The sequence below is a fragment of the Muntiacus reevesi genome, chromosome 9, assembly GCF_963930625.1.
Source record: "Muntiacus reevesi chromosome 9, mMunRee1.1, whole genome shotgun sequence".
NCBI lineage: Eukaryota > Metazoa > Chordata > Mammalia > Artiodactyla > Cervidae > Muntiacus > Muntiacus reevesi.
Window position 1 is genome coordinate 54,770,873 of NC_089257.1, and position 23,279 is coordinate 54,794,151.

Genomic DNA, 23,279 nt, shown 5'->3' on the forward strand with positions numbered 1-23,279 from the left:
CATCTGATCCTCCTGATAATCTAATGATGTGTTATAATCATAATTCCCATTTTTAAGATAAGGGGACAGAGACTCAGAGAGAGGGTTATGCGCCCTGAATGCAGATGAGATTTTAACTAGATCTGCTGACTCCAGAGACTTAATCTCAGCCTTCCTCTGTCTCCAGTCCTTGGCGAGGTGGGGGGTGGGGGGGTTGGGGAGGGGGTGTGAGTAGACAGAGGTTTGAAGCAGAGAGAAGATTCAGTGGAGAGTCTCACCTTCCGCCTCCAGCAGAATCACCTTTAGCTTTCCAGTCCTGACAGTGACCTGGGGGCTGGGAGTCCCTGGTATGCCCTGCGGAGCATCCTCACCTTCGATGCTCGGGAAATGTGCCCAATCTGGTGACAGATGTGGGGCCGCTCCCCCCAGTGGCCTTCCTCACTCACCTCCTTGGGGGCCCAGGGTGTCTATCTTCAGGTCCTTCATTCCTCTGAGCTGTGCCCATGAGATGGTTTGGGCAACCTGTCTGAGGTCTATCCTCTCATCCCCTAGGGTTCCTCCGACAACCAGAAAATAAACCAAGTCCTCCCTGTGACGCTGGTGGCAAGCCCCATCCCTTCCTGAGTGCAGAGCCCAGAAGGCTCCCCTGTGTGTTGTCACATTACCAGCCCCCCAAGCCCAGCTCCTCTATTATTCTCCCTCCACTAGTCTACACACCCTACAAGTGGCCTCCTCCGGCTTTATGACAGTTTATCCTGAGCCTGTCTGAATAATGCATGCCATTATACAGCTGGGCTCTGAGCCCAGAGCTTTCTATAAAATTAAACAAGCTCCAGCCAACAGTGCAATTCTGCAAGCTCAGACGACTCCCAGTCCCACTCGAAGCCGAATGCTGCTTTTCAGTCCTTGGTGGGTGGGGGCTCCAGAGTGGTCCCCACAACAACTCCATCTCACTTCCTACCTCTTCTCCCTGGCATGCACGCCAGCCTTTGGGACACCTTTCATGAGGATATCAGTCACCCTTCTAACCAGGGTGCCTTCCGCGGCCCGACCCCTGCGTGGCGGTCCAGGCCCACCCTCGCTGTGTGCTCAGCCCTTTCACAACCTTAATTTGCTCCACCTCTGACAGCTGAGTCATGCGCTTGTCCCCACCCCATTTTAAACCAAAGATACCCGGCAGAAGTAGGATTTGAACCAGAGTCCCCTCAGTCTGGGTTCAGGATTTCCCTCTTCCTCTCCTGGTAGCGAAAAATGCTAAGAAGACCGTTTTTCACAGGTTTGGGAAAAGATGTAAAGAGAAGCCAATGCAAATGGGTGCAGAGGCTTAAATATAGTTATGCTGGAGCTGGCATCTCCTGAGCCAAAGGAAGGCTGCCACGTTGATCCTGGCCCTCAGCTTCTCATGCTTTGGCATCATTTCTTCATGGTCTGCTCCAGAAGCAAATATCTATCATTTTATAAATCTATCTTTGTACATATATAAATAATATTCATACTATCTGTGATTAAATATAAATATATAAATATGCATACACATGTAAACGTATATGTATACAGATATTTACATCTGGTGGAAGGTCATTAATAGCCAGCAAGGCAGGCTAGGGAGACCTTAGGATTCTTGTTTTTAGTTCTCACTTTAAAGAGTAATTTGATTTTATGTCAGTGACTCTTTGAGTAAGGTCTTTGTGTGGGACCCTTATCAGATGTCCCAGGAACCATGGGAAGGTAGGCAGGCAGGGATAAAGGATTGTGGAGCAAGAAATCAGGGGGTGAGTGTCTTGTCCCATACTAGGGCATACATTTAGTGAAATGATGATGTGACTAAAATCAGAGTGCTTTTCTTTGACCCTTCTACAGCCATCCCCCCCAGATTATGTCAGGAGTTCTTGCTCTGTGCTCTTTTAACCCTGTACCCCATCCTCATTTCAGTGCATCCCTACTCAGATTTCTTCCTGCTTTTAACATTGTCTGCCAGACCGTGAGCTCTTTATGGATGGAGACTGAGGCAGTGCCCAGCACAGGGCCTGGCATATAATAAACCATTAATATTTTTGTGCAGCATGAACAAAGTTACCCGTCCTAAGATATGACCTTTTCCCACCAAATAAACTATCCTAAAAGGAAGTAGGAATATAGAAGTTGAAGATCACTCTTGGCTAATTATAAAATGTCAGAAATCCTGAACTCCTCCAGAACTGGACACTTTTGTCTTGGTCCCTGCTGTGATAAGCTGCCAAACTCTTAGACTGCAAAGGGCTCGGAGCTTATCTTTGTTGGGTTCTAGGAAGGGGAGGTCTGGGCTGACTCATTTCAGCGAGGCTGTGCCGGGCTGCAGTGGTCATTGCTGCTGCTTCTGGTTGCTCATACACCATGCTTTCAGTTCCTCCCTACTGCGTCCCCAGGACACACAACAGCGCTTGGTGCATAGTATAGTTTTTGTGGAGAGAGTTCTCAAAAATCTGATGGGATGGCAGTTTTGCTGACCCCACCTCCTTCTTCCTGTAACGTCATTCTCAGTTTAGGAAACAGGGTGATGGGCTCAGTTAGAGCCAGGAGCGGTGCGGTTAAAGGCAAGCGCCCCTCAGGACCAGGTGCAGACACTTGTTCACGTATTCTGTCCTGCTCCTGGCACCCCTGCAGCCCTCAGGAGAGGGAAGAGGGGGACGCAGGGTAAAGCCCGGTGTGGGGCGGCCAGCTTCCTCTGCTCTGGACGTGGACGTCCAGAATGGGGTTGCTACCAGTTTACTGGGCACATGGTAAGTCATCGTTGTGATTTCACGTTGCTCTGGGAGCCAAGGTGGCTTCGGCGATTTCTATTGAGTTAATCTGTCCAGTTAGAAGGAGCACTTCACTCCCAGCCTCTTCTCAGAAATCCTCCCAGACTCCTGGGAAGTCGCCACAAGGTGAGGGAGTTTCCATAAACTGCTCTCACAAAGAGAAAAATACAGGTTCACACTCAAGAGCTGGGCTGATCATTTCTAAAGGGTTTATATATATATTTTTTTTTTCCCTTTTACAAACTGGAGTGAAGGAGTAAAAACAGGACCAATGTGGATTAGGGGGGGAGGTGTGATTATTTCACCCATCTGGACTTCCATTTTTCCCATCCCCCAAATGGAAAAAAATTACAGTATTGATGTAAATAAAGCCCCTTTTTGCGTTCCTGCCATGGTAGCTGGGAGGATCTGAGAAGTAACAGGTGGTCGCTGGCATAGTGAGAACCAGCACGAGGCATCTCGGTTTCAGTTCTCTCCATCTGCCTCAGGCTTGTTTCTAGAACTTATTTCTGACAGCTCCAGGCTCCTTCCCAGGCGGCTGCTGGGAGGGGGTTGCCAGGCGTCTGGAGCAGTGTTAACTGGGGTTGAGCCTGGTCCCAGCACAGGTGCCTCCCCTGGCCCCTCACCTCCAGTTTAGATTACCAAGGGTGACATTATTTATGGAGCTGGCATTTCACTGCAGCATGTGTGGGAGCTTGGGGACATGTGAGAGAGTGTGTGTGTGTGTGTGTGTGTGTGTGTGTGTGTGTGTAGGATCTGGGCGGGGGCCGGTGGGGGGGGTGGGCAAGGGCTGAGGGGGCGGGGGATTCTTTGCTCCTACTACCTTCCTAGATTCTCTGGCTGGGGCCCTGTAAATTAAGCTGACAAAAGACAGATTAACAAAAGAAAAATAGTTTATTAGCATGTGCCCTGCACTTACCCATGGGAACAGTCAGAGATGAGTAACTCAAAGGGTTGGTTACAACTTGGGCTTCTGCAGCATCTTAGCAAAGGAACAATACATTTTTAGAGATGTAATAAGACAAAGGAAGAGAACCTTGAGTCTCTGAAAGTGAAAGTGTTAGTCGCTCAGTCATGTCCAACTCTTTGAGACCCTATGGACTGTATAGCCCCCCAGGCTCCTCTGTCCATGCAATTCTCCAGGCAAGAATACTGGAGTGGGTTGCCATTTCCTTCTCCAGGGGATCTTCCCTACGCAGGGATCAAACCCAGGTCTCCTGTATTGCAGGCAGAGTCTTTACCAGCTGAGCCACAAAGGAAGCCCTCTTGAGTCTTTAGGGGTGGCAAACTGTGGGAAGAAACGTATATGGCAAACTAATAGTAGCTAAAGATGGAAGTTGGCTATCTGAGTTTCTTTTGGTGCCAAATCCAGGCTGATAAGGGTCTAAAGTTGTCTCCAGTGATTAACTCTTGTCCTTCTTAGTAGAGAGGAAAGGGAGAATGATCTTCTTAAATTTATGTCGTGCTTTTAGTCAAATAGGGGGAGGACAGATATCTTTTTTTTTTTTATCTGTTTCTTCTTAATTGTCTTCAGCTCCAGACAATCCTTAGACTAAAATGGCATATTTGGGGGTGGCTGTTCTGCCACCCTACAGACCCCAAAATGCACCAGCTGAGTGAGGGGGTGTTAGCCCCAGGAGAGGTGACACAGTGAGATCATGTGACATTTTCTTTCCCTTGCCAGGAGGGTGGGGTCGTCGCGCTCTTCAAGGTCTGCCGGCAGGACACTTTCCGGTGCCTCTACCCCCAGGCGCTCCGCACGCTGGCCTCCATCTGCTGCGTGGAGGAGGGGGTCCACCAGCTGGAGAAGGTAAGAGTGCAGCTGGCTGGCTGCATGGGGACTGAGGTCCCCGAGGGGGCGGGTGGCTAGGGAAAGTGACCTCTTGGTGGACATCTGGACCTCTTCCTGGAGCAAGTTCCCTGAGTCCCTCCTTTCCTCAACATCGTTCAGGTGGGGCTGCTGGGGCTGATGAAGACGTGAAGGGCGCAGAGGCTGAGGAGCTCGGGGGGAGAAGGCAGGGCCCAGAGGGACGGTCGGCACTTCCTGGGGGGAGAGCGCAGGGGTGCAATACCGCAGGGGGCAGACAAGTCAGATGGGGAGGGCTGTCGAGGTTGAGGGCGGTTCGTCCTTCCCTCATGGCAGGTCCCTGGAATGAAGAGAAGAGGATCCAGTTTCTTAGGGGACAAGATAGGCAGGAGCAGGGTGTGCGTGGATGCCTGGGCAGGCAGGTGGGCATCCCCCCAAGAGGGCTAGGGTAAGGGAAAAGGACACTTGAGTCCAAGGGCATGGTGGGTTACCACAGCTGGGGTGTCTGGGGTTGGAGATATGGGGTGAGCTGGCAGTCCCAGTTACCAGGCCAACCTAGGGCGACGTAACAGGTTCCAGCCACCCCCCTCCCCACCCTCACACCCCCCAGGTGGTAGGGCTGAGTCTGCTTCTCTCTCTTGGCCTGCAGATGGCTCCTCAGGGATTTTAGCAGGAGGGTTGGGAGGCTACGGCTGACACTTGGGGATTTTTCAATCATGTTTCAAGGAAAGATGCTGAAATTATTTTTATGGAAGAGAGGTGGAAAGTCGTGGTATGACCTGGTGACAGTTGCCATGTCTGCAGGGTTGGGGCTAGTTACCTTGAGCCTGTTCTCATAGCTTGGTCTAAATGGGGGTGGGGCAAGGAAACTGCTTTCCTTCCACTGCATCCCTGCCCACAGTCTGGTCCTGGCTGCCCAGGAAACCTCCACCCTCCCCTCAGCTTTTTCACTGTGTGAACTCCTAGACTGATGGTTGTTTTACATTCTACCCTGCCTCTTTCCAAATCGGCTCAGATAATGGGACAGGGTCACAGGGTCATGGGCTTTGGGGTGCTTTTAGCTGAAGATGGAGCGTTCATGGGCAATCTACTCATTTTACAGATGAGAAGGCTGTGACTCAGAATGGGCAAGTCATTTGTCTGGGGTCACACAGCAAAGTGGTGAAGGAGCGAAGCCCAGCCCTCTGGACAGAGTGTTTCCTTCCCATGGGTTCAGAAGCTTTTGTATTTGTGTGCTTGCTTAGGTGGCAAAGAGGAGCAGAGGCAGTGGCCAGACAGATAGACTCCGTGAAGAAAATGCATTGAGCATGTCCAGCTTCATGCGCTGAATAATCTTCTCTTCTCCCATAAAATCCTCCTCCTTAGAGAGTGGAAAATGGCCAGATGGGTTTGTTTCTCGTCTTCTTTCATGCTGGTTGGCAGAAAGAAGAAGGGAAGAAAGCAGAAGGGACTGGACTCGCCAGTCCTCCAAAAGCAGTGGATTTCTTGGCTTATGAGTTTGCAGAGCAGCGGGAAAACTTCCATCCAGGAAAGAAAAACAGCAGAACTTTTCTGTTTAGAGTGAAACGTGTGCAGCCAGGAAGGCTGGGGGGCAGTCTTTCCTTCCGCCTTCCTGTGCGGTTCCCAAGCCAGAAAGCGAAAATGTGTCTTTCCCAGACCAGATGGGCCTCTGGCCTGGGAGTCGGACCCCAACCCACCAAGCAAGAGGATGAGGGGAGTGTTCAGTGCCTGAGGGATTACTAAGCAGCCAGTTCTGACCTTGCCCCTTACATGCAGCTCTTCACTAAGGTTCCAGGACCTCCTGAGGGGAGCGCTCTTCCTATCTTCATCTTAAAGACAGGGAACTGTGTCTCAGCCAGTATAAGTGACTCACCTACAATCACGTAGTAAGTTTTGGAGCTAGGATTGGATCCTGTCTGCTTGCCTAATGCTCAGTCAATATCAGTGACTCACTGGTTTAATAGATACTCTCAGAACACCCCCCCAAAAATTCCTTTAGCTAAACCCAGACCACCTTGCTGTTTCTGGCCAGTGTCCTAGTCTTCCCCCTCCCCTAACTTGCACAGGAGAAAGTCACCCTCTCTGGGCTTCCTCCTCCTCCGGGTCAGATTCCTTTCCATACACAGATACTTGTGAACAATGTTCTGCCAGGCAGTGGGCAGGACGGAGGCGTGTCAGAAAGGAGTCCCCTTGTGGTCAGAAACTGCAACTACAGCTCTGCAGTCACAGCTTGCCAAGTGTCTCAATGGACAGCTTAATTTCATTTGATGCTTACCTTGAACGTGCAAGCATACCCATTACACAGATAAAGAAACCAAGGCCCAGCGTTATGAAGTGCACAGAATCACACAGCTCATCATTCATTCATTCAGCAAACTTATCAACCGTCTGCTGTTTGCCAGGCACTGTTTTACGTGTTGGGAGCATAGCAGTGAACAAAACAGACCACCACCCTGATCCTGTTAGAGTTTGTGCTCTAGTTCATGGGGTGGCAAGTTACAACCTGTGGGCCGAAGTCAGCCTGTTGTTTTTGGCATGTACAGTCCATGAGTTAAGTCATTTTTAAATGATTATAAAAATATGAGGGGAATAGCATTTGATGTCACGTGAAAATTATGTGAAGTTCAAATTTTTGATCCATAAAGTTTTAATGGAACGCTGCCAGGCTCCTTCATTTAGGTATTGTAAATGTCTGGTTTCCCTACAACAGCGTAATTGGATAATTGCAAGAGAACATGCAGTCAAAAATATTTACCACCTGACCCTCTGCAGAAAATGTTTATCCACCCCTAACCTATCAGATAATAAGGACATCATGGCCATGGCTAAAAAGACAATGAAAGTGAAAGTGAAGTTGCTCAGTCATGTCCAACTCTGCAACCCCATGGACTGTAGCCTAGCAGGCTCCTTCATCCATGGGATTTCCCAGGCAAGGGTACTGGAGTGGGTTGCCATTTCCTTCCCCAGAAAAAGATAGTAATTAACATTTATTGAGTACTTGCTTTATGCAAGCACTGGCCAGACCATTCCTTTCATGGTGTCACTTAATCAGTGACCCATCGGTGCTGTTAGCATCCATGTCATTTATAGAAGGAAGGAAGACTCAGAGAAGTGAAGCAACTTGCTCAAGGGCACACAGCTAATAGGTGGCCTGGCAGTCATTTGCTCCAGGATCACAAAGAGTCGGACATGACGGAGCGACTGAACGTGAACTGATGAGATGAGCTGGAGCCAGACTGGGTTGCGAACCATCATGCCCATCCAGGACTCAGATCCAGTGCGTGAGGCCGAGGTCCGTGCTCCTTTGCTCCACATCACACTGTTTCCAAAGCTATGAGACGTTCTAGAGACGCCCAGGGGGTCCTGGGTCACCTGCTCCTCCCCCATGTCCCGCTCACAGTCTGTGATCTGGGTGCCGAGTGCTGGCCTCAAACGCTCTGGTGAGGTCACCACTGTCCATGTTTAGGGTGGAAGGTGAAGAAGTCTGGGGATGCGCTGGATCGCAGAAGCCACAGCACAACAGGCTGGGTGGAGGCATAAGTGGACAGCAGGTGCCCGCGGGCTCTCGCCACTGCCCACTCACCAGGCACAGCTCATGCCTTCCTTAGATAATGTCACAGCCTCAGCCTCCCCTGATTTACTGGCCTCACCTCCTCCCCGAGGCTCCTGTAATTAATTGCCACAAGAAACACGCTAAATTTGGTGAAATCCATCTTTGTCTCCAGCTACCTACCCCCTCCCCTTCCCACCACCTTGGAGCAGTTCATTAAGTCATGCACAGACCCTGGCAGAGTGTGAGTCTATCAGGTCACCAGACGCCCCATCCATCCTCAGCCCTGCTGTGTGATGCTCGAGCTCTGTCGGGCTTGAGGCATTCACATGGCCATAGACTCACTTAATCACCTGCTTCTTTCTCTGTCATCCAGCCGTTCACTTACTTTCAAGTCACTTGCTTCCTTGCTCGCCCACTCAGTCCATCACCATCTCATCCTGCTACTAACTCATTCTGTCATCACACATTTGTTGTGAACTGTCCAGCGTGCTGGGGAAACTGTGGCCTCTGAGAGTCAGGCTCTTCTGGATGTAAATCCAGGCTTGTCCACCTACGAACTTGGACACATTTCCCTGGGCAAGTTACTTAACTTCTCAGAGGTGCAGTTTTTTCATCTATCAAACGTGCATGATGAACTCTACCTCCCAGGGCCATCAGAGGTGAATAGGTGCACGGCAGTGTGGTTCCTGGCTCCCACTAGGCACTGAACAAATGGTAGCTGTTATGATGGTGGCGCAGGTAATTCCAGTTGCCGGGGTTTTGGACATCAGTGGCCTCAGGGAGATGCTGGTTTGGTGGAGAAGGGAGGGCTGGCTTGTCAGCAGGAAGGGCTAGCATGGCCAAAGATGCTGCCCCGTGTACAGTGAGCAGAAGTGCGGAACACAGGTCCCCACAACCTCTCCCTTTTACAGGGGAGGAAACTGAGACTCAGCTCATGAATATGGAGTTTGGATTCAAAGCCTGGCTGGTTTCCAAAGCCCAGTTCTTTATACTCTGTGACCCCGGGAAGAGCTGGCCCTTTTGAGGTTGGCATCTCAGGGCAGTGGCTCCCAGGGACCCAGGCTCTGGGTATTGGTCTGGAAAAGGGGGCAGGCATAGAGATTCCTGAGCAGGTGTGGAGCCGCAAGATGGCAAGACACGCCGTAGTCCTCTCCAGAGGTGTCTGAAGGGCCTTGCATGACTCCGTTCTTTCTTTCCGGAGGTCCGGTTCATCCTGCTTCCCCTGGGCAGCGGGTTTCGGGAAGCCTGTCCTCCCTCCCGTGCGCCCTCAGCAGACAGTCACGCCTCACTCCCCAGTCCCTGTGCTGGGCTCTGGGAGGGAGAGACAAGGAGCTGTTCCCTGCCTCCCACCTGGGGTGGCCGCGGGGCGGCCCCATGGCCATCGGAAGCCGCAGGCCAGTGGCTTCACCCGTGCCTGGGGGGCTGGCCCAGAGGACCAAGGCGGAGCCCCCGGGGGAAAGTGGCCTCAGCAGAGGGCCTCCGCAGCTAGGCCAGTGGGGCGCTGAGCCTTTTAGGAGCTCAGTGAATTGGGGGCGCCCAGAAGAGAAGGCAGCGTTCTCTGGACTCACTTTGGAGAAGATGGGATGAAGTTTAAAATGAGGGCCAAAGAGAGAGTGAGGGCCCCAAGGCCACATGGCCCGGTGAGAGCAGATGGACCCAACTCCGTCTGGTTATCGGGTGACCCAACCCACCTGGGCTGGTCAGGGCAGCCTTGGGGAGGACTAGAGCTGGGACCGTGGACTGGTGTCACCAAGGGGAGGACTGCCAATCTGTGGGGAGGCTGCAAGGGGGCTAGAGAGCAAGTGACTCCTCTCTGAATCTGTTTCCTCTTTATGGGGTTGCCATGGTGAGGTGATGCAGCAGTGTGGGTGGGGCCTGCGTGGAGGCAGAACTCGCCTTTGTCTGCGTCCCTTCTTTCCTGGCCTGTTTGTCTTTACCTTTTTGGGCTAGTCTGGGGAAACCCTGCAACACCCCCAGGAATCTTGAGTCCTGGGGTCTTACAGTGACCCTGGCAGACTTCCAGTGTTCTGATTGGCTAATGAGATGGTCAGGGCACTGCTGGTGCAGAGGCGGGGGTTGGACAGGGCTGGGGGCCAGGATGGGGTTGGAGGGGGGTGGGGACTAGAGCCAGGCTGGGGCCTGGGGTCCAGATGAGGGGCTGGGGCTGTGGGGCAGGAACCTAGAGTCTCGGGCCATGGGGGTCTCTCCAAGCCCAATGCTCAAGTGGACTGAGACAACCTCCATGAGAGTTCTGGTAATTGCCTCTTCTAGCCGTGATACCAGAGACAATCTTACTTTCGAAAGAGATTTCTTTTATTCCCCCCTCCCTCTTATTTCATTTTTTCAAATACAGAGTTCATCCTGTGTTGGAGCCAAGAAGAGAGTTTAATGAAAATCGATGGAGAAATTAAAGATGAACAGTGGGGAGGGAAGGAGGGCTCAACTTCAAGTCTAAGAAGAGAAGCATCAGTGATGAGGGATGGGGACACTGCTGCCCGTCTCCACGCAGTTCCCTCACTCCGTTTCCTGGGGCGGATCCTTGGGATTGAAATGCCCTGACATCTGAAGGGCCAGGCTGGAGACAGGGAGGCCTGGACCCAGAAGCCCTGGGCAGGAAGGAACTGGGTGGGGAGGCTCTGTCTCTCCAGCTGCCATCTTACAGGCGCTTCCTTCCACTACCTGCTTCTTGTAGGGCTGCAGATGGTTAGAAATAAGTCACATCTAAAAAAAATTAACCAGTTTTTCTCATCCTTTTGCTCATTTGATCCACACAGTCATTTTACACGGAAGGCACACAGAGATGGTTATGCCCATTTTACAGAAGGGAAAGTTGAGTCTGCAAGGCATAAAGACACTGGCATAGGCAGTGTCATGTCTGACTCTTTGCGACCCCATGGACTGTAGCCTGCCAGGCTCCTCCGTCCATAGAATTTTCCAGGCAAGAATACTGGAGTGGGTTGCCATTTCTTTCTCCAGGGAATTTTCCCAACCCAGGGACTGAACCCGAGTCTCTGCACTGCAGGCAGTCTCAGGGAAGCATCTGAGCCATCTGGGAAACCCCAAGAATGTGGAGACGGGATAGAATTAGGGACTCTGCCCTGCTCCCCCTGCGTGTCCCTTTGAGATTCACTCAGAGATTATGTAGGGGCCAGTATTGCCCAGACAGAAGGCCCTGCTGGCCCCGGGTCTGCACCGCACTCCAAACCTGAGTTTGAAGAGGGCGGCCCCAGTCGTGCACGCGGCAGTGGGGAAGGCTCAGCTCGGTCGGGCCTGGCGGTCCCCACGCGCTGTGCAACAGCGCCACCTGGTGGACAAGAGCAGCAGCTGCCTCTGACGCGCGGCCCTGGGCTGTCTTTTCTACTTGGCAAAACTGGTCTGAACCAGTGGTCAGGGCCACGATGTGTCCTGAATGTGGCCTGATTTGCAAATTCAAGTCAACAGAGTCTTCTTTCTACTAAAGCAGCTTCCCCCCAGGGGAGTTTGGAGATATATCTTGTAATCTAGTGTTAGTTGCTCAGTTGTATCTGACTCTTTGCAACGCTGTGGACTGCTAGGCTCCTCTGTCCATGGTATTCTCCAGGCAACAATACTAGAGTGGGTAGCCATTCCCTTCTCCAGGAGATCTTCCTAGCCCAGGGATCAAACCCAGGTCTTCTGAATTGCAGGCAGATTCTTTACAGTCTGAACTACTAGGGATGCCCCCTTGTGATCTAACATGCCTCCAACTTACAGTCTTTCACAGTGCTTGTCCTATGCCTTCCTGGAGCAGAATCCTCCCTAAACCCCCTAGTTCTCACTGCATAAAATCCACCCTGCCCCCCGCCCCCACCCCAAGCCCAGTATTGAAGGAGCCCTCTGAGCAAGCCACGTTCAGCACATTGCCCCTCCACCACACAGACCTGGTTCGATGTCTGACATTCCACCCACTCACTATGAGCTGACTTTGCCCTGCTCCAGACCTGTGCCATCATACGTAAAGTGCAGTGATAATCCCTGCCTTGCAGATGATGAGAACAAAATGAGTCAACATACCATAACTGCAAGCTGTTTTCCCCTTCTTATCAAATTCTTCCACTAACCATTCTTAGGTTAACCATTCTCTGGAGCACCTGCCTAGGTGAGGCTGTCCCAGTGGAGTGGTTCAGTGGTACTTGCTAATGTCGGTCGATGCCCATCTCTGAACGGCCTTCCTCGCAGCCCTCCTCCCTCTTGGAGCTCATATTGGTGCTCCCCTGGGAGCATGACCTACACCGCTGACCTCAGAGCACTGTCTAAGCTTCCCCACCAGCAGACTCTATCTCTCCCACTCCTTGGTCCATTAGGGAAGTGGCTTGCACACACAGATGAATAATTTTTGCTGCATGGATGAATAAATACAGTTGGAAGAGTTCTGGTGCATCCTCCCATTGCTAATGGCAGGACAGAGACTCAGAGAGGCAAAGTTCCTGCATCCCAGGCTCCCACTGTTAGCAGCAGGGCTGCGGCCAGAAGGCTGGCTGCCTGACTTCATGTGGATACAGCCTGTGAGCAGTTCCGGGCCCCTGCGTGGGGTGGGGTGTGGGAGTGAAGACGTAGGTCCCTTAGTAAGGATGGACTGGTTGAAAATCTTTCTATGGGATTTGTCCTGAGCCCCTTTTTGTACCATCTGGCCCAAGTAATTAGTTCCAGCTTCCTCTCCCCTCCGTTTCTCTCCCTCCTGTCACTCTGAGCCCAAGCTCTGGAGTCTGCAAACAGACCTTGTCCCCAGACTGGCAATAGTGCGGAGAGCCTGGGGCCAGCTCCTCCTTTGCTACTGGTTTGCTGGGGAGCCACAGGGAACTTTCCTAATCCCCATAAGCCTTGGTGTTCTCATTCACTGAGTGGAGTATCTGTTCTGCTGGTATCGTGTGGCTGATGAAGTGATCTTGGAAGATGAACATGTGAACACAACTTAGAAGGTGTTGAGCTGGCTGGACTGGGGGTTCTGGCGCTTCTTCTCTGCGGCCAGTGTGTGTCATCAGAAGAGAGCTGGGCACCTCTCCTTGTGAGTTCATAGGTGGAGGCCTGTGCCTGAGAACCGTGTGTGTGTGTGTGTGTGTGTGTGAGTGTGTGTGGTGGGTGAGGGGCAGTAAGCTCAGCAGGATAAAACATCAGTAAAGTGCATTTCCCGTCTGTACCCCCAAGTAATCTAGTGCGAGCAGGGAATCTGCCCATCTGAAGTCAGATGTGAACATGATGCTTGTGTCGGGGAGGAGGGAAGCTGTGCCGCAGGGAAGCGAGGACTGCTCGGGACCCTGGACGGGGTGCCCAGCTAGGGCCTGTACCGTCACGGCTTCCGCTTGGCTTCTGGAGCCAGTTCAGAGGCCAGCGGGGGAAGGAAGCTGCTGCAGCAGAGACAGGAGACCGAGGGAAGATAGAGTGTGCAGTTTGGGGGCAGAATCTGACATGGGAGGACCCATTTCCTGGGAACAGCCTGGCACCGACAGCACAGAGGTGGAGGGGAGCCAGGATGTACCTGGCAGCAGGCGGTGGGTCATCTGGTGACCCTCGGAGACGGAGACAGGGAGAGGGAGGGGAAGGAGAAAGAGGAGGAGACACAGGATGAGGGAGGAAGGGGCCATGGGAAGACCCACACAGGCGGTGAACACACAGTCTCCAAGGAGGGTTTCATTCTCCTTGGGCTACTTTCAAAGTACAAATAATTAGTTTGGGAATTCCAGTGGTTAAGATTCTGCACTTCCACTGCAGGGGGTGTGGGTTTGATCCTGGCTGGGGATCTAAGATCCCATGTACTGCGTGGTGCAGCCAAAAAAAAAAAAAACAAATAATCTGAAGCCTTGTGGTAACTGGACATGCAGTGTCCTGCTCCTGGCCTGCTTGGACATATAGTGATCTCTCATGGTGATTTTAATTTTCATCTCACTGACAACTAATACTTTCGAGCAATTTTTCCATATCATTTCAAGCATTTAATGTAGCCTTTCAACCCAAAAAACGTAGTGTCTTCAGATGGCAGCTCTTAAAATGCCCACTGATCCTATGTTTCCACTTACCTGTTCATAAAATTCATTGACAATGCCTTCTGTCTATTTTTAATGCAAGCTCTGAACTTTTGTTGGGCCAATTATATCTGCCAGTTTGCATATCTAGCATACTAAGAGGAAATTGTTTTCATTACTCCATTCTATACCATTATTATTTAGGTCATTGACCTATTATTGGAAAAACTGAATTATTTTAGGGGCTGAGGGAGAGGAGTTTTTTGTTGTTGTTTCTTTGGCTGCATCATGCGGCTTGTGATTTTGTGGCATCTTAGTCCCCTGACCAGGGTTTGAATCCTCGCTCCAGGCAGTAAAAGCCTGGAGTCCTAACCACTGGACTGCCAGGGAATTCCCCAACTTTTGGTTTTTACTAAATTATCTTAAACTGTTTCCTGTCCTTTGGACAGGAAGGAATTGTAATAAATGCTTCATTTAATTGGTTTGTGCCATGAATGTACCTCTATGGGTTAAATTTTCCTTTGAAGTATAATTAACAATTTTGTTTCAGTGGAAGTAGAGCACTATTAAGCAGAACAAACCGTGGGTTTCAGTAATTGTGATTACTGCAAAAAATTGTAACTTGTGTATATTATATGTTATACACACTAATATATATAATAAAATATATATATATATGTACATGCAAAACCAAGGGCTTCCACGGTGGCTTAATGGTAAAGACTCCACCTGCAGTGCAGGAGCTGCAGGAGACTCGGGTTTGATCCCTGGGTTGGGAAGCTTCCCTGGAGAAGGAAATGGTAACCCACTCCAGGATTCTTACCTGGAGAATTCCGTGGACAGAGGAGCGTGGCAAGCTACAGTTCACGGGGTTGCAGATGGTTGGACATGACTGAAGTGGCTGAGCACTCACTGACCACTTGGTTATCTTCTGTGAAATGTCTTTTTGAGACTTTTACCCATTAAAAAAAAATGACTTGCCTTCTTCTTATTGATTTATAAGCTTAAAAATATGTATTCTACATAAAACCCTTTGTCAGATATGTGTATTAAGAATACATATTCTCAGTCCGTGGTTTGCATTTTCATTTTCTTAATGGTATCTTCAGATGGATAGAAATTAACTTTGATAAAGTCCAATTTATTGATCTTTTCTTTTATAGTTAGTGTTTCTTGTCTCCATTTAAAAAAGTTTTATGTTCCCCCGAATCATGAAAAGAGTCTCCTATATTCGCTTCTAGGAGCTTTATTATTTTACCTTTCACATTTAGTTCAATGGTCTATTTTAAATTAAATTTTTTTGATGTTCAAGATTCAGTGTTTTTCCACATGATATCCAATGGAGCCAGCACCATTTATCAAAAAGATAATGCTTTTCACCACGGAATTAAAATGGTACCTTTGTTGTAGGTAAAGTAATGACACAGGTATGTCTGTTTTTGGACTATTTTTCTGTTCAATTAGTCTTTTTGTCCATCCTTGTACCAATATGGCCTTGGTTGAGTCCCTATAATCTAAACAATTTGTCATATTTGGTAGTATAGATCCTCTAATATTGTTCTTGTTTAAGACTTTCTTGGTAATTCTAAGTTTTTTGCTTTTCTATATATAGTTTAGAATCAACTTGTTACTTTCTCCAAAGATCCCTGCAGAGATTTTGATTGAAATTTCTTTAAATTTGTAAATAAATTCAGGGAAAGTTGACATCTTAGACAGTATAGGTTATTCTGGTCAATAAATGTAGTGTACCTTGCTACTCTCTCTCTCAGCAATGTTTTGAGTTTTTAGTATTGATATCTTCCACATTTTGAAGATTTATTTCTAGATATGTTTTTATGCTAATGTGTGTTCTTTGAATTTTTATTCTCTAATTATTGGTAATATATAGAAAATACAATTTTGAATATTATATCTAATGATCTTGCTGAATTCACTTATTAATTTTAGTGGTGTGTAGATTCTTTGGGATTTTATATGGATTTGGATTATGTACATAGAAGAAGAAGTGAGTGCTCAGTCATGTCTGACTCTTTTGTGACCCCATGGACTGTAGCCCACCAGGCTCCTCTGTCCATGGAATTTCCCTGGCAAGAATATTGGAGTGGGTTGCCATTCCCTTCTCCAGGGGGTCTTCCCAATCCAGGGATTGAACCCACGTCTCTTGTGTCTCTTGCACTGGCAGGCAGTCTTTACCAACTGCGCCACAGGGGTACAATCATGTCATCTGTAAATTATGACAGTTTCACTTCCTGTTTTGGAATCATTATACCTTTTTATTTCTTTCTCTTGTATTACTAGGGCTACTGTAAAGTGTTAAGTAGCAATGGTGATAATAGCTATCTCTGTCTTGATACAGATTTCAGGGGGAATAGTTTTGACATTCATTCACTTTCTCCTTAAGTGTGGCATTATCATGTTAAGGACTAGATTACTGAGGCTTAGAGAAGATGAATAACTTGCTCATTTCACCATGTCAGCAGTCAACACAGTTGAGTTGTGAACTCAGGCTTTTCTTACTCCTAGGTTTGTGCAGCTCCCACTGTACCATTGCTACGTCTAGAAGACTGGGCTGAACCCAGGATCTCTGCTAGAGTCACTTGAGGAAGCTCAAGAAGGTTAATGACAGGACTCCATCCCAGACCAGCTAAATCAGAATTTCTGGTGGTGAAGTGCAGGCATTAGTGTTATAACAATTGCACGTATGATTCTAATCATCTGAGAACCAGGCAAATGTCCATTAATCTAGAAGTACTTTGGTACAATTCAGATTCCCGCTGTGCCAGGAGTGCTTTATGGAAAACTTGGTGTTTTCATATCAGCACATGCCTAGCAACCTTCACCCAAAGGGAAATGAACTTTTTCTTGGTGACCTTTGAAACCTTCTCACAAACTCCACTCCTTCCACCATGAAATGCCTCCAGAGCATCTTTTCAACAATCTGCTTTAAGGAAAATCGCTTGCTCGATGGGGAAATTATTTTTTATTTATATTCTTAAGTGATTTAATTCTTGATTTCTTTCCACCTCAATAACTCACCTCTTTCTTCATCACTGACTTGGCTGCCAAACTGGTTATATAATCCCTTTCATCCACTGTTCCATTCCCTATTTCATACTCATATTTGTTTTTGTCTGATTTGATGCTTGACTTTTAATCGAAGATTCTTGCTTGAAAGAGTAAAAGAGGTTGAGTGAGGTCTGGGTATGTTCATTTGGGAGGAAGATTATATTATCCTCCTGAAGGTGTGTTTTACTTTCTGTAACTTTGTATTGGGCTCCCCTCCCACCACTACTTAAAACAAACATGTTATTTTATAAAGTAAGCCTTTAACCCCTTACTTTTTTCATAGACTTTGTCCTGAACTTTGCCCTCATCTGGTTTATATCCCACATTCAGATCCCGCTTCTGGCCCGTGGGCTCAATTATTCCACCAAATAGTTTGCCCTATCCCTTGGCCTACACTTGACCTTGCTTCCTTGGATGTGACCCTGCTTCCCTCTCTGACTGTGATTGGATTTTCCCTTTGGCTGTACCTTGGATATGCAGATCCATCGATGAGCAGGATTCCAAGTTCTTTGTGGTTCCCATTTGTCTTTTGTTTTTTTCTGCAGGCTTCTTGTGTCCAAGTGGACAGAAAGGTGAAGGAAGAAATTAGGGGCAGTCTTTAGGTCATGCTCCCCTTCCACCCTACAGCTGTTATCGCTGCTTTCACATGATTCTGTTGATCAACAAGCAACACCTGACTTCCCCTAAAAATGAAACATGCAAAAAGGAGTTAGAAAGTAGTAGGCAGGCACCAGTGATACATGATGGGCCTTTGTATACTAGCCTGTATCCCTTATATATTCACCGAAACCCACTGCTGCTACTTTTCCGAAGGTCAGTAGGAGGACATTGTTCATAAGTCAGATGTGATGTTTACAGTACATTTGGATTCCTCAAGGGCATGGTTTCCACACTCCTCCTCCCACCTCCCAGGGAGACTTTCACAGTCTGCCTGTCCCCTCTTCATCCAGATTCAGGGTGCATCAGTCCTACAACCCAAGTAGTGGCCAGGCCAGAGCATCCTCAGCATCACTTGAATGCCCTCCCATGAGGAAAGCTTGTCACCGGGCCCAGCCCATCCCACTGTACGTAAAAGCTAATTACCTCTAAGTGCTTCCAGCAGCAATCTCCTTAGGGATGTGAAAGTGCTTTGATTAGATTGTTCTCTTGGCATCATTCAGTTCACGACTGAGGGTGGGAAGTGGGTGTTTGGGGATGGAGGCTCTTCAGAAATGGAACCGGTGTTGGAGGGAGCTGGTCTCATGCTGGGCTACTCCTGGGCCCATCAGAGGAGCTGAGTTGAGCAGCCCCTGCTGACCTGGCTCTCTCGCCAGCCTCTTCCTTTGCTGCCCGTGTCAAAGGCCCCACAGATGGGCCACAGGGCCAGGAGAGGGGGAACCAGGATGGGAGTCTCGGCCGTGGTATCACCTTGCTTCGTGGTCTGAGCAGTCTCCTCCCTTCCCTGGGCCTCTGTTTCCTGATCATTCAGCCCACACTTCACGTAGCTGAGGTTGTTGGTTAGGCCTCAGCTGCCTACTAGACACCAGAGAAGATTCAGTGCAGGAGCTGCTCCGAGCTGCTCAAATCTAGTGCAGGGATGGGCATGTAAACTAGGCATTTACCAACACGGTGGGACTTCCCAGGTGGCTCAGTGGTAAAGAATCTGCCTGCCAGTACAGGAGGCACAGGAGATTCAGGTTCCATCTCTGGGTCAGAAAGATCCCCTGGAGAAGGAAATGGCAACCCTCTCCAGTATTCTTGCCTAGAGCATCCCATGGACAGAGGAGCTTGGCGGGCTACAGTCCATAGGGTCACAGAGAGTTAGACATAACTGAAGCAACTTAGCACACACGAGCCAACATAGTAAGTGTTCTAGTTGTGGGCAGACCAGAGTGTGTGGAGGACAGAGATCTTCTGACGGGGGGAGGAAGGTGCATGTTCACAGAGGAGGGGTTTTCTCACCTGGATCTGAGAGGGAGTGAGCAGGGAAGGCAGGGAAGATGAACACTTCAGCTGTAAGTGAACTGGGTTTGAGTTGTCTGTGAAATATCTGGGAAAATTAGTTTTGGAATTGAACATAAAGAGACCCCGTAGCAGGTTGGAAATGTGTTTGTGGATCTCGGGAAAGGAGGTCAGAGCTGGAGGGCTAGGTTTGACAGTGCCTATGGAGAGTCATTAAGGTCACTTGAGTTTGAGAGGTGTTGCTGACGTGGTCCAGAGTGGGTTGATGGCAAAATCTGGGGTTAAGAAGCAGTTAGCTAGGAGGAGATGGGCCCCAAAGTGGGTATCGTGGAGGCCCAGGAAGAGGAGAGGCCCAGATGGAGAGAGTTCTCAGCAGGGGGAGGTAATTAAAAAGGCCAAAGAAGAGAGGAATGGAGAGACTGGGCTTTGCACCAGTCAAGTCCCCAAGTCCTTTTAAGTGTATGACCTCTCTCTTTCTGCTTCTCTCTCTCCCACACCTGTTCCTCTTTGATTTCTGTATCTCTCTGTTTCTTCATCTTTTATTTGTTCCGATTCATCTCTGTATCAGTCTGCCTAGTTCAGCATCGGTCACAATGTAGATGTTCAGTCACTGTTTGTTGAACTTTAGAGATGCATGGATGGTACTTTTTCTCTCAGTTCCCTTCTGAGGAATGTAATTGTTCATCTTATTGTTCCTGGTCAGGCATTAATGCGGGAGTCACTGACCTTCGCAAAATTCTAGCTCTGGCCTGCATGATCCAAGGTTGTCAAGCAAATGAGAAAACTTGTAGGCCCCAGTCCACAGAGCTGAGGTTGCCCATGGGGTCACAAGCTCAGAGGAGCCTGCAGAAAGGAGCCCTGGAGAGAAGTCCAGGTGGGAGGCCTAAGCCAGGGTAGGGAAAGTGAAAGGACTCACAGGGCCCCGAGTCTAGGAGAGATGACTGTACCTGCTAGATGGGGATAAGGTGGGATGATGGTGCCACCATGTGGCAGGCACTGCGTGTGCATTCTCTTAGTTAATCCCAGATTTCAGTATCCTTTGGGGTTTATCCATCATATATATATATATATATATATTTATATTTATATATATAGCACTTCCCTGCTGGCTCAGATGGTAAAGAATCTGCCTGCAATGCAGGAGGCCTGGGTTCGATCCCCTTGGAGAAGGAAATGGCTACCCACTCCAGTATTCTCACCTGGAGAATTCCAGAGACAGAGGAGCCTAGTGGGGTGCAGTCCATGGAGTCACTAAGAGTCGGACAAGACTGAGCGACTTTCATTTTCATATGTATATGTATATCTATACATATATATACACCCAAATTAAAGGCTCAAAGTAGGTACCAAAATCGTCCAGCTAGTAAATATGGAGGCAGGGTTCAGAACAGCTAGGTGTGACTCCAGAGGACGTGCATTTTCTGAGACTATAGGAATTGGTTCAGACACTGGGAAGCCCACAGCCCAGTGGTGGGGGCCCTTCAGGGACTCCTAATGATGAGCTGGGCTAGACTGTAGTTGCTGAGATGGTGATGGATATGGAGATCAATTTTGGTTGGTGGCCGCTTGCTAGCAGGAGGCCACGTGGCTAGTCAGAGCCAGAAGCCTAGGAAATTGACCCACTCAACAATTCAGGGTCATTTTCCAGGGGTCAGGAATCTGTGGGATCCAGTTATACATGCTGTCATGACAGTAGATCTGCCTAGATGTGAGCTCTGAAGAGGGTCTCCCTCCCCGATCTGGGGCGCGGGCCTTAAATCAGAGCGGCTTCCGGGAGGTCTTCCTGGAAGTCAGGTTGTACAATGGTCATTTGTGGATGAGTCACTTGCCCCTGCCCCTCTGCTCGAGTACACAGCCTGGCACTTGGCATGCGCTCAGGGAGGCTGTGCTCAGAGGGTTTGCCAAGCGGGGGTCCGGGCTGGTGAGTGGGTCCCTTCCCTGACCTCTGTAGTCTGTTCAGATTGGCCCGTCTCCCTCAACGTGCTGGGGATTAGGTCTGGATCTAGTTTGGGCCTGACCAGCATTCCCAGCTGGGGCTGGGATGCAACTCCCCGGGCATCCAAGATGAGATTAGGGGGTTGGACTGGCTGAGAGAGCCCCCCACTAGAGACCCTGTTGCTCTCTAGCCTTGGATGGTGCTGGGAGGGGGGAGGCGACGAACCAGATAAGCTTAAGAGGTGTCTTAGGTTGCAGTGAGAGGGTGGCTTCCTGTTTCTAGGCCCAGAGCAGCCCCCGTTCCTTCCCTGGGCCCAGGTGAGGTCTCTCCCAGAGGGCCTGCTAGTCAAACACCTGGCAGGAGCCCAGTCCTGCGGGGGCTGCCGGCCGCTGTTTGCTCTCTTTTATTGAGCACATCCAGGTGAGTTTTATTGCGGACTGTTCCCCAGGCTCCTGTTTCCACATTTGTCTCTTTTGAGTCTGAGATTGCCAAAGGCTTTCACTGCTAATGGCCCTTAGGGCTCCCAAGAGCATTTAAGGGAGGCCTAGAACATGACTGGGTAATTAGTCAGACTAAATGCAGCCCCTGGAGAGTGGCTGAAGCTGAGTGGCAGGAAGTAATGGTGTGGGGACAGGAGCCCAGGCCCGAGGCAGCTGCACAGGCTTCTCCTCTCCTCACCCCACCCCACCCTGCCTCTGTCCCTGCCTCGCCCCTCCCCGCCCTGACCCTGAACAAGGGAAGGTCTCCCTGGCCCTTGATGGCAGGGCCCCCAGGCAGGCGGGTGTCCTGGGTCATCTGAGGAGTATTGTTGAGCTGACCTTGGCAAGTTACTGCCTCCTTTTCTCTGAACAAGTCTCACCTACTTGCCCTTGCTGGAGGCTGAGCTCAGGTGTCCCTTCTCAGAAGGCAGCGCAGCATGATGCCTCGTCAAAACCGTGGGCTTTGAGGCTAAGCCGTTTTGGTTCAAATCCCAAAGCAACTGGTTTTAAAGTCTGTGATCGGGGGTAAGTCAATGAACCTTTGTGTGTCTCAGTTTCTTCATCTTTAAATCGAAGATAATGATAACGCTGACCTCAGAAGGTTATTAAAAGGATGGATGATATAATAACACATGCGCCGTGTATCATAGCACTGACCTCGGAAGGCGGTTATGAGGATTAATGGTGTAATAACACTTGCTCAGTGGTAGCGGGCATATGTTAAGCTCTCATGAAGTTACAGTGCCAAGAGCAGGTCCGACTGGAGCAGAACTTGGGGGGTTGACATCTTTCCCTGGCATTCAGGTCCACTGTGCTCAGGTTTGCTTTTCTCTGGTGGGGCAGAGAAACAAGGCCTCTGTGGGGGAAGGTGGTGGAGGACAAGATTGGGGAAAAGGACGCTGAGCTCAGCCTGCTGCTGACCCAAGGAGGGGAGGAGGGAGCCAACATCTGTCAAGCATCTACCCAGCATCTCCTGCTTCATCTCTTTAACTCCTCACACCGTGTTGGTGGATGAGGAAACAGAGTCTCAGAGAAGCTGGGTGACTGAGCAGGAGGGAGCAGGGAGGGGCGCTTAAGGGTGTGAGATTCCTAAGGGACTGTTCTTTCCACTGGAGTTCGCTGTGGTGGACACCCTGGCCTAGCGCCTGGACACGTGCTGATGCTCACTATCTAAGAAGCCCACGGGAAGCCACTGATCTCTGGAGCCAAAGGATAAGCCCCCAAGCCCCTGTTTCATTATTATCATGCGCATGTGCTGTCTCTGCTTGCAGGTGGATGGCGTGCTGTGCTTGGCTGACATTTTGACCGACGACAGCCACTCAGAAGCCACGCGGGCCGAGGCTGCGGCCGTGGTGGCCCAGGTCACCTCCCCACACCTGCCCTTCACCCAGCACCTCAGCAGCTTCCTGGAGAGCATGGAGGAGATCGTGACAGCTCTTGTTAGTGAGTCATCCGGGGTGAGGGGGGCCTTGTCACGGTTGTCTTCAGAAAAGGCTCCCTGGGCCCCCTCACCGCACCCCACACAACTCCTCCACAGAGATCACATGTGCCCAAATCCCAGCAGTTAAGGATCAGAGTCAGACTTGAAAGAGCTCTGTTGTCAAGTCTTCTATTACAATGCTTGCAGCCCTCTGAGAAGCTACAAGCACTGACTTGAGTTCAGGCTAGCATTTTTTTTTTTCCCCAGGCTATGATTAATTGGCCTTTCTGAGTGGAGCCCAGGACATGCCCCAGGGAGGCATGGGGACTCCAATGTTGAG

The 23,279-nt window shown here is 49.8% G+C and overlaps 1 protein-coding gene across 2 annotated transcripts in view; it reads left to right on the forward strand.

The window, feature by feature from the left end:
• Positions 1–23,279, forward strand: part of INSC (INSC spindle orientation adaptor protein) — a 129,410-nt gene that overhangs the window by 81,920 nt on the left and 24,211 nt on the right. For both annotated transcript variants that reach the window (XM_065944546.1, XM_065944545.1), the window contains exons 7-8: positions 4,444–4,569; positions 22,791–22,962. In XM_065944546.1, the coding sequence (XP_065800618.1) occupies positions 4,444–4,569; positions 22,791–22,962 (298 nt within the window). The remainder of the gene's footprint in view (positions 1–4,443; positions 4,570–22,790; positions 22,963–23,279) is intronic.